This window comes from Sus scrofa, chromosome 17, assembly GCF_054392235.1.
Source record: "Sus scrofa isolate SSC_HxYL_T2T_F1_AM1 chromosome 17, Sscrofa_HxYL_maternal_Yorkshire_Landrace_v2.0, whole genome shotgun sequence".
Classification (NCBI taxonomy): Eukaryota; Metazoa; Chordata; class Mammalia; order Artiodactyla; family Suidae; genus Sus; species Sus scrofa.
The window spans coordinates 69,911,076-69,921,632 of NC_139399.1; the positions used below are offsets into that span (position 1 = coordinate 69,911,076).

At 61.2% G+C, this 10,557-nt stretch overlaps 1 protein-coding gene across 11 annotated transcripts; it reads left to right on the forward strand.

Annotated features, from left to right (window-relative positions):
* Positions 1 to 61: 61 nt before the first annotated feature.
* Positions 62 to 5,960, forward strand: GID8 (GID complex subunit 8 homolog). Of its 11 annotated transcripts, none has more exons than XM_085003341.1 (5): positions 62 to 122; positions 2,697 to 2,826; positions 3,981 to 4,177; positions 4,472 to 4,669; positions 5,129 to 5,960. In XM_085003341.1, exons 2-5 carry the CDS (start codon positions 2,709 to 2,711, stop codon positions 5,300 to 5,302), a joined length of 687 nt encoding a protein of 228 aa, XP_084859467.1. In that variant the 5' UTR covers positions 62 to 122; positions 2,697 to 2,708; the 3' UTR covers positions 5,303 to 5,960. The 11 variants fall into 11 exon arrangements, with proteins under 11 accessions (XP_084859467.1, XP_084859472.1, XP_020933898.1 ...); XM_085003346.1 differs by having other exon boundaries at positions 4,475 to 4,669; XM_021078239.2 differs by having other exon boundaries at positions 98 to 282.
* Positions 5,961 to 10,557: the final 4,597 nt, after the last annotated feature.

Consider the following 10,557-nt stretch of genomic DNA (forward strand, 5'->3'; position numbering starts at 1 on the left):
GAAGCTGGGGTTCCGCGCTTCCGGTGGGCCGCTTCGCCCCGCCCCCCCTTCGGGAGCACTTGATTGGCTGCCGGCTCTCGAGCTGGCGATCTCGCGGGAAGTGGCTGAGGGGGCGGCCGCCGGTGCGTCTGCCCTCCCGTTCCCCGCCCCCGCCTCCGCCGCGGCCCCCGCCTCCACCTCCCCCTCCCCGGCGTCGCCGCCCCCTCCCCGCCCAGCCCGGCCCCCCGCGCGGCCGCGAAGACCCCCCCCCCCCCCCGAAGCGCGGCAGGCGGGATCCGCACGGTAAGATGGCCGCGGCGGGCCCGGGCGGTCGGGCCCAGCGTTCCCGCGGGAGCGCGGCGGGGCGGGGGCGGGGAGCGGAGGGCCCCGGGAGGGGAGGGGCCGGGCCGGGGTCGGGGCCGGGGAGGACGGGCGCGGGGCGGGAGAGGGGAGAGGGGCCGGAGAGGGGGTTGGGCCGGGGCGTCCCGCGCCAGGGCCTTCCGGGTCGAAGGTCCGAGCAGGACCGAATCGGGCCGCGTTCTCGCGGGAGGCGGCGCTCGCAGGGTTTGCGAGTCAACCTGCCTCCCTCCTCGCTAGCCGCGGCGGAGCCCGGGTCCGGGATTCAGTGTGTGTTCCCGACCCGAGCGCCTTTCGAGGGAAGGCTGCAGCCTTGAGGGGCGGTCGCCTGCTGGGGTGATGGTTGTCGACACGGCGCACTTGTGTCGCAAGGGAACTGTTTGGACACAGAGCCGCTTCAGAGCGGAGGTCCAAGTGCTGAGGTCGGACGCTGCCGCTTGGGGAGCTGGGGTTCCGCGCCCTCGGAGCTGGGGTGGTTCCCGGGTCCGTTCTCCAGCGCTGTTACATCAGCTCTCGCTCTGTTGTCTGGGAGTCAGGGTTGGATCTGAGGGAGTTACGCCGCTGGTCGTGAAGTTGGCCGTAGCCGCGAGGGCTAGGTGTGCGCTGGAAGGACCGCAGCTCCCGCTTAGGTCTTCCTACAAGCTAAGTTTGCTTTCGCCGCGCCTCCTCCTCTGCTGATCCGAGTTGGGCACGGCGTCCCCGCTACCGAGGACTTGGTCTGGCGCCCCTTTGCTCCCCACGCCCACTCTCTCCCTGGGCAGCCTTGGCGGAATCCGGGCTTTCAGTCACGGTGTGGCGCATGTTTCCCTAATGAATGCTTCCGGCGCTGAGCTCGGGACCTGTGATCCAGGTGCCGCCTTGACTCCTGCGGCGTGTGTAATAGGCAGCCCAAACTGGCCTGGTTCCTCAAACCTGTTCCTCTCCCAGTCCTTCCTCCTCACTTGCGGCTCCACGCGCCAGGGTCTCCGGGTCTCCATGGTCCTCATCGCATTGGTTCTGTTGTCCTTCCACGTGAGGTCCAGCAGCAGACACCTGGCTCGGTGTCCTCAGGTGGGCTCTGCCCTCTGGCTCTTGCATAGCTGCTCTTCCTTGTCCTGGTGGCCCCTGGCTCATCCTCCGGCTCAGCCCTCACCACCCACAGTCCTCCCACGTCTGCCGGGAAACCAGAGCGTCCTTTAGGCTTCATGTCTGGACGCAATTTCAGATGTACTTTGCTGGATGTAAGGTAATATCCGCAACACCTTTGTCAGTAACAGGGGTAAAACTGAAGTGGACTCACCGTCTGTCTCGAGAGCCTGCCTGCTGCTCCCAGGGAACCTCTCCCAGGGGTGACCGCCTCCCGAGGGTCATGTTTCAGGCCCTCACAACAACAACAAAGCAGTTTTGTTTGTGTGTGTGTGTGTGTGTGTGTGTGTATGGCTGAACACTTTCTTTGTCTCTTTACATCCTGACCTGCGGCCTGTGGAAGCTCCTGGGCTAGGGGTCGAGTTGGAGCCACAGCCACAGGCCTCCATAACGCCGGGTCCAGGCCACCGCAGCCTTCGGCAATGCCAGATCCTTCACCCATCCAGCGAGGCCAGGGATCAAACCTGCGTCCTCACGGACACTGTCAGGCTCTTAACCTGCTGCGTCACAACGGGAACTCCCCAGATGGTCTCTGTACAGTCTGAGCAATTTTAAGTTCTGAAACCAGTCTGTGCCAGGGTTTCGGAGCTGGGCCTGTGGTCCGGGAAGCACAGGATGTTTGTCCGTGCTGCTGTTGGATTAACTCTGGGTGCACGGCCTCCACACTGTGCCATTTTGCACAGTCTGTGCACGGGCTGGTGTGTGTCAGCCCAGTGGTGAGTTTTGGAGGGACTCCGTCCAGCGGGAGGAGCTGCGCGCGTCTGCGTGCAGGCAGATCTGGGGGAGCCCAGGGTCGGGTGGGGAGAGCCCCGTGGCTCTGTTAACTCTCGCTGCCGTCGGACCTTTCCCTTTCTGCCTGGCCAGTGGCTGTGGGACGCAGGCTTCTCTCAGGCACACACAGCAGCCGGGACTTCAGCCTGTACCTCCCGCAGCCGCCCTCTGCTTAGGAGAGGGTCCCTCTAGAGCTCTCCCTCGGCTTGGAGGGCTCTAGTCTGACCCCAGCTGACCGCCAGACCTTGGTTCTAAGACCGTCGGCGCTTCCTCGCGTCCGTCTTACCTTCCAGACACCGACCGTGTTGAGGCTCAGGTCCTTTGCACTTGCTGTTTTCCACATCGCAAGTATCTGCCCCCTCTGCCTTTTACTTCTTGCTCTGTCGCTGTGTTTGTTTCCAAAATGTTCGCAGCTGACACACAATTCTTCGTCGGTTCCTCAAACATTCCTTTTTCCCCCGTAGAAGTAATTCGGAATGAGTTACGCGGAAAAACCCGACGAGATCACGAAGGACGAGTGGATGGAGAAGCTCAACAACTTGCACGTCCAGCGAGCAGACATGAACCGCCTCATCATGAACTACCTGGTCACAGGTAACGGGCTGCGCTGAGGCCGTGCCGCTCGGACAGGCTCCTCCCGGGCTGTGCCCAGCAGGCCTTACCACGGCCCTGCCCCGCGGTCAGGCCTCAGCCAAACGCAGTGCGGACACAGTGACCTTGCAGCGATCGTTTTAAAGGGATGCCCCTTCTCTGGAGCCGATGTCACGGTCCTAGGGCTCCGGGACCAGAGGCCAAGCCCTGTTGCTTGGCCTTGGACGTCTTTGTAACTGGCCGGAGTAACGAGGGTCATTCTGAGTCAACGCGAAGGCCGGGCTGGCCCGTTTGGCCAGCCACTGCCCCTCAGTGCCCCTGACCCTGGAGAGGAGGAGGGTGGCTCTGGGCGCTGGGAGACCACCCACGGGTCTCCAGAGGGTGCGAGTCTCCTCCTGGGGGTTCCGGGTGCCCGCCCCCGGCCCGGGTCCATCTCTGTTAGGGCTCCTTTCTGACAAGCGTTAGGAAGCAGCGGCCTGAAGCTGTGTGCGCACATGTGTCGGCGGGCGGAGCGCTGTGGGTGGCGTTGCTTTCATGTCCAAGGGGGTCACGGACTCACCAAAGGGGCAGTGGCTGCGTCCTGCCAGCCGCCAGGGCCCTGCTTCCCCGGCCGGCCGGACAGCTTCTCCCCGCCAGGCCTGGCCCCAGCCCCTGCAAGGAGCTGCACCAGCACCCTGGCCTCAGCACCCATCCTCGCCATCGGCGAGGTCGGGGTGTTTCGGGCGGGATGGACGGTGACAAAGTGCTCCTGCTTTGTTTCTGTGCGTCAGGAGCCTAACGAGCCAGTCACCTCGCCCCTACAAGGGTGCCTCTCAGAAGGTGTTTGTTTTTGGGGTTTTTTTTTGTCTTTTCTTTGAGGGCCACACCCACGACATATGGAGGTTCCCAGACTAAGGCTCTGATTGGAGCTGTAGCCGCTGGCCTGCACCACAGCCGGATCTGAGCCGCGTCTACCACCTACAGCACAGCTCACGGCAACGCTGGATCCTTAACCCACTGAGCGAGGCCAGGGATCGAACCCGCAACCTCGTGGTTCCTAGTGGGATTCGTTTCCGCTGCGCCACACCGGGAATGCTTCAGAGGGTCTTCATTCAAGGCTTTCTGGAGATGAAAGGGCTTTGCCTTAATCGAGCAGCCATGGTGGCTTTCGTTTCCAGAGGGCTTCAAGGAAGCGGCTGAGAAGTTCCGGATGGAATCCGGCATCGAACCTAGTGTGGACCTGGAGACGCTTGACGAGCGCATCAAGATCCGGGAGATGATTCTGAAAGGCCAGATCCAGGAGGCCATCGCGCTCATCAACAGTCTGCACCCGGAGCTGCTGGACACCAACCGCTACCTTTACTTCCACCTGCAGGTGAGTTTTGGTCGAGTGGCGTCTGGTTTGTGGACACTGGGTCAGCGGGGTCACCTCTGGGGATTCAGAAGTGCCCAGGCTAGTTCTCGTAGTGTTTTCCTTCACGCGGGGAAGTTGGCTGTTGGCATAGGATTTCAGAAGCTATTTGTTGCTTTAAAATCGCAAACCCAGTAACTCAGAGGTGCTAGGAAGCTGTCCTTTGAGATGCGCTTCTGCCTCTGGGCGGCGTGGCCCACAGGGCAGCCCCTGCGGCTGGCTGCCCAGGGTTCACGCCACCTGCTTGCCGATGCCCAGCAGCAGCACCTGATCGAGCTGATCCGCCAGCGGGAGACGGAGGCGGCGCTGGAGTTTGCGCAGACGCAGCTGGCGGAGCAGGGCGAGGAGAGCCGGGAGTGTCTGACGGAGATGGAGCGCACGCTGGCCCTGCTGGCCTTCGACAGCCCCGAGGAGTCGCCCTTCGGGGACCTGCTCAACATGCTGCAGAGGCAGAAGGTGGGCTCGGGGCGGGGGGGATTGGGCACAGCTGCCCCCGAGCCCGGGCACAGAGGCCATGTCTGGTTCGGGGCGCGTCCAGCCTCCTGGCTGGCGTGTCTCCGTTACCTTGACGCCCTTCCTGTTTGCGTGGAGACCCTCAGGCTCCAGTGCCTCCACACTGCCCGTCCCCATCGCCGCTGCTGTGCTCCAGCTGGCAGTGCCCCATCTGCAGGGGTGGGTCCTCGGGGTCCCCTCTGGTCCGGCCCCGTGCCGGCCTCTCCTCTCCTCTTGGACCCCTGGGCCTGGCCGGGCGCGCAGACTGTGTCTAACAGCCTGCGGGTGCCTCACTGTGAGCGGCTTCGGGTTTGTGTAAAGAAACAACAAGCTTCTCCCCTGAGACCAAGGGCGCTTCCTGGGGGCCCTTGCCGCCGCCGCTCTGCCTGCGGGCCGGGGGTCACCGGCGGGTTTGTTTTCTAGGTGTGGAGCGAGGTGAACCAAGCCGTCCTCGATTATGAGAATCGTGAGTCCACGCCCAAGCTGGCAAAATTGCTGAAACTCCTCCTTTGGGCTCAGAATGAGCTGGACCAGAAGAAAGTAAAATACCCCAAAATGACAGACCTCAGCAAAGGCGCGATCGAGGAGCCCAAGTAGAGGCCGCGGGCGGGCCTGTGGCTCCGCAGCCCCTGCGACGGAGCACGTTTTCTGCAGCAGAGACTTTTCCCCTTTGCCGTTTCTGACCCAGCACCTTTTTCTAAGGGAAAGGGGCCCTTTCAGGCCCTGGACGCTGTCTCGGGAAGGTTGGCGCGGATGGCGCCGCGCGTCCTGAAGCAGCTCGGGCCGCCGCGGGCGCTCGGGGCGTTGCGGTCCCTGGAGGCCTCCGGGTGCCGCCGAGGCTGGGTCCCTGGGAACAGTGGGCCCCGGAGGCTCGCCCTCTGACGCTCGGTTTGCTTTCTGTGGGCGCAGGAGGCAGAGCCCGCTCTTCTCCGTCCTCCGAGGCGAGGTCAGGTCTCCGTGTGGGAGCGTGTCCACAGCCCCGTGATTCTTCCTTTGGTTTTCTCATCGGAAAGAGGATAGCAATTTGCAGGTCCCAACTCACAGACTTTGGTGCGAGGGTTTTGAGTTGGATTTGTTTGCCCTCTTGGTCTGGGTTGTGTGGCTTTGGGGGGGGGGCTGTGTGTTTTTAATTGTTTTAATATATATTTGGTGCTGTGTGTGGGAGAGGCTCTTTCCTAGGGGATCAGTGAACCGTCTCTCCTAGGCCGTTTCGCTGAAAATAAAGGTTTCCCTTTAACGTCAAGAAGGACCAAAACAGCCTCTAGAAAGTTTTAATTGCCCCGACACACCTTTTTTGGGGGCGGGGCGAGCTTCCCCAGGGAGCACCGTCCCCCAGGCCTGCACCCCCGCTGTCCTAAGAGTCCTGACTCCCCGCCCCGCGTCTGCCCCCGCCCAGCGGGGAGCTGGGGAGGGATGCTTGTGTGGTGGGTGGGGCTCGAGCGCGGGCCCGTGTGTTCGGGTCCTGCATGGGTGCCCCTGGTGCTGGTGCCAGCTCGTTCCGGAGCTGCTCCTCCCCGGGCAGGGGCTCCAGCACCGTGTGGTTCCTTTTGCCAGGTGGAGTGTCTGGGCCCCGACTGGATGGAGAGAAAAGCCGTCAGCAGGCAAATTTGAGGGGCCCGTTGGCCTTGGCAAGCAAGGCCAGGCAGGTGCTCAGGGTGCGGGGCGGGCTGTGCTGGTGGCGTCCCTGCAGACCCGGTTACGCGTCCTCGGCACCTGCTGCCCTCCCCGCCCCCCCTCTCCCTCTCTCCTTCCGTGTGGCATCTGAGTGACCGGTTTTCCGTGGGGTCAGTGCTTGGCAGTTTTTCCCTAGGGTGATTGATCAGTCGGGCCTCAGCTGGCCCTTTGTCCTGCCCTTTGACCCTGTGCGGATGGGGGGGCCTTTCCTGATCCCCAAAATGATGCCTTTCAACTCCGTCTCAGCAGTCCACCTCGGAGGTGTCCTTTCTCTAGCATCGCTTCCTCTGAAGTTTGAAGTTAGAGAAAACGGGCTTTCTCCTTGAAGTTATTAATAGTCAAGTGCAGCAGAAGCTGGAAGAAAAATATTAAGGAAGAAGAGAGAGAACTATACACTTTTTGAAAAGCACCAGGCCATTCAGCTTATTTCTAATCCTTTATCATGAGCGTGTATAAGACTGTCTCCATGCACAGTTAGCACATAGTCAATTTGACCCGTCTTTGAAAGCAGACGGTCTGAGATGCATGTTACCAGCAGCAGGTGTCCATAAACCATCAGGACCTGTGTGGGTTTGTCTCCTGCCTGATCCCATTAAATGGTTATAGTTAAGTTGGTTGTTTTTTCTTTTTGTTTGTTTGTTTGTTTGTTTTTGTCTTTTTAGGGCCACACCCATGGCATGTAGTGGTTCCCAGGCTAGGGGTCCAATTGGAGCTACAGCTACCGGCCTGCACCACAGCCACAGCAACACGGATCTGAGCCACATCTCTGACCTACACACAGCTCACGGCAATGCCAGATCCCCAAGCCACTGAGCGAGGCCAGGGATCGAACCTGTGGCCTCATGGATACTAGTTGGATTCGTTTCCACCGAGCCACAACCGGAATTCTGGCTGTAGAAAGTCTTTGTATTTTATTTGCCAGCTCACTCAGTAGCTTGATGAGCCAGTGCCAAAACAGGTGAGCTGGGCGCTGGTGCGACGCGGGGGTTCAGAGAGTCTTCTCAGCTTCCTTACCTTGCTTTAGGGGGTTTAGCTCCTCCCGAGAGGGCTGCAAACCCTCAAGGGGGCAGCTTTGCAGACTCTCCTGTTTCCTCCTCTTTGCGGTCTCTTTGCCGCAAGCAGATCAACTTCAGACCTTTCCAGAAAGCGAATGCTCAGTGTCTGCACCCTTCTGCCCCCTCTCGTTGGTGTTTGTTAAAATGTCATATTTTACAGGGGTCGTTTATTTCTTCCATGCTTTCTTGTGGAAAGTGCGTTGTGGGAGTTCCCTTTGTGGCTCAGTGGAAACGAACCTGACCAGCATTCCTGGCCTTGCTCAGTGGGTTAACGATCCAGCCTTGCCGTCAGCTGGGGTGTAGGTCGCAGACGTGGCTCGGGTCTGCCGTGGCTGTGGCTGTGGTGGAGGCCGGCGGCTACAGCTCCGATTCGACCCCTAGCCTGGGAACCTCCATATGCTTCAGGTGCAGCTCTAGAAAGTCCCAAAGTGCCTTGAGATAAAGGGAGAATATTCTGGTACCCTGTGTTCCTGATAATGAAGTCACTGCAGGAAAAACCCTGGTTTGGAATCTTCTCAAGTGCGGGGATTGTTGTAAAGCAAGTGAGAACCAATGTGTTTGCCATTTGAATTAAGGTTCCCAGGTTCTAGGAAAGTCGGCTCTTTGCTGGGCCCGGGGCCGGCCTGCACAGAGACCCCGGCCCCGCCTGTCTCCATCCTGCCAGGGGGCCGCTTTCCTAAAGCGCTGCGTCTGTGAGCGTGGGCAGCGGGGGACCCGGGCCCTCGGAGGGGACTGCACACACAGCACGTCAGAGCTGGTGCCGCCGTCAGGGTGGCGGAGCAGGGCTCCCTTCTGGGTGGTTCGGCCAAGTTCGGTCTGAACAGAAGACCAGGCTGAGCCGCTCAGGCGGGGCGTCCCCGGGAGGGCAGCGCTCTGGCCTTTTTTTTCTTTTTTTAATTCTACTGAGAACAGTGGCCTTCCAGAGTTATGTTGATTTCAGGTGCACAACAAAGCGAGTCAGTTATACTCAGATTCTTCTCCCACAGCGGGGCCCACACGGTGCTGAGCAGATAGCCCTTTGGCTGTGCTGCGGGTCCTGTTAGCGCTGTGGGTACCGAGCAGCGTCCAGCCGTCCCCTCCCCCGTTTACCGCCCCCCCCCCCCACGATTCCCCGCTGGTCACTGTAAGCTTGGTCTCTGTATCATTGAGCTGGATCCTGTTTTGAGGGTCCGACTGCACCCTCTCTGTTAGATGCCGCGTGTGGGTCCCACGTGCTCTTTGCCGTGTCTGACTCACTTGGCTCAGTGTGATCGCTGCCGGGACTTGTCTTATTCTCACACGTGCACGTCACGCACGACGCGGTGTCTTTGGTTCAGAAACGCCTTGCTTTTTCGGATTGGCGGGCGCGTGTTTGGCGAGCATCGGTCGTGTCAGACACTGCGTGAAACAGTCCCCGTCCTGGCACTTTGCACGCCTTCGAGCCTGTGATTCCCCACGATTCCTGTGGGGCGTGGGTGGGGCCCCCAGGATCTTTTGAGAAATGCAGGGCAGGCCACTCGTGCCGCCTGTTCTTAATCTCATGGCAAAAGTTTCATGTTTTTCTCAGAGTGTCGTCTGAAAGCTCGTTGTTTTCCTCCCATGAAGATGCTCGGAACAAAGAATTAAGTGTCATGTAACGCGTTCTCCGTGGGGGTTGAAAGAGTGGGAGGGAGCTCCGGCCTCTGCCGTGGCTCTGTCCCACCCGGAAGCCTGCCCTCTGTTCTCCACGCCCGTAAGGTTCAGTTTTCCGGGAGTTCCCACTGTGGCTCCACGGTCATGAACCCGACTAGCATCCATGAGGATGCAGATTCGATCCCTGGTCCTCCTCAGTGGGTGAAGGCTCCGGCGTTGCCGTGAGCTGTGGTGTAGGTCACAGAGGCAGCTCGGATCCCGCGTGGCTGTGGCTGTGGTGTAGGCTGCCAGCTGCAGCTCCGATTTGACCCCTAGCCTGGGAACCTCCATATGCCGCTGGTGCGGCCCTAAAAAAATAAATTAATTAAATAAACAAAATTAAGGTTCAGTTTTGTGGAGGCAGTGGAGCTGGTCAGGCTGCCCGCCCTGTGACCTGAAGCTGAATTAGAAGGTCCTAAGTCATTGTCATTGCTTATGAGAGTTTCCAAATCTTCAAAGCAGAGGGGCTGCTCTGGCACCTGGCGCTCCACCGTGTGCTGGTGCCCGTGCCGAGGCCCAGGGGCCTACCGGCGCTCTCAGGGTCCGGAACAGCCTCCCTGGAAGGCGGCCCAGGACCCTGGACAGAGCCTTGCTGAAGCCCCAGGGCCTGGCCTCGCGCTCGGCAGCTGTGGGCTCCCCGCTCGTGGGGCCTGCCGTGTGCCCTGGACACGGCCGCTGTCATTGTCCGCCTGAACCTCGGGAGCCCGTTGTTGGATGGGGCTGAGGTAACTCACAGAGGCCCCTCGAAGCCAGAGCGCGTGTCCACCCTGGCCGCCAGTACCGTCGAGGGCCGCTTCCCTCTCCGGATGTGGTGCTTGGCCTGGCGGCTCTGGCTGCCCTCCGAACCTTCTGCCTCACCCAGGACCGAGGCCCTGCCAGCCTGGGGTGTCTGGAATCTGTCGGGTGCTCCCCTGAGCCCTGCTGTCAGCTTCCTCACCCAGCCCGGACCCTGAGTTCTGCGCCCACCCCTCCCAGCCTGGCCGGAGCCCCCCACGCCGGGCCCGGAGTCCTCCCACCTCAGCCCTGGCCCCTGAGCCGTCCACACAGCAGCCAGGGTGATCCTGTGACACCCCCCCCCCCAGCTTTGTCCCATTTCCCTCGCCCCCGGGTCCAGCGGCCTGGAGCTGGCCTCCAGCCCGCCCGCACCTTCCCTGCTCTCAGCCGGGACTCCTGCACCTTTTCGGGGACACCAGCAGCCCCTCCTGTTGCAGGCCCTGCCCGTGCCCCCGGTCTCCTTCTTGTGTTCTCTCTCTGCCCGGATCGTCAGCTCCAGGAGGACAGGGGCGTGGGGAAGTGACAAATGTCCACCATGACGTAGTTCCGGGTCTTTAGACGGAATCGTGGAAGAGCCTCGGGCGGCAGATGCGAAGGGAACTGCCCGAGGCAGGGGAGCTGTGCGGTGCTCACCCGTCCGCCTCGGCCGTGGGCTGTTTGGGGATGAGCCGCTCCAGCTCCCCGCCGTCTCTCTGGTCC

What these genes read in the sequence shown, in the direction of transcription:
- GID8 (XM_085003341.1), top strand. Translation starts at nt 2,709, where the DNA reads ATGAGTTACGCGGAAAAACCCGACGAGATCACGAAGGACGAGTGGATG. An exon ending in CATGAACTACCTGGTCACAG is followed by an intron (nt 2,827 to 3,980) that starts GTAACGGGCTGC and finishes TTTCGTTTCCAG; the next exon opens with AGGGCTTCAAGGAAGCGGCT. An exon ending in ACATGCTGCAGAGGCAGAAG is followed by an intron (nt 4,670 to 5,128) that starts GTGGGCTCGGGG and finishes TTTGTTTTCTAG; the next exon opens with GTGTGGAGCGAGGTGAACCA.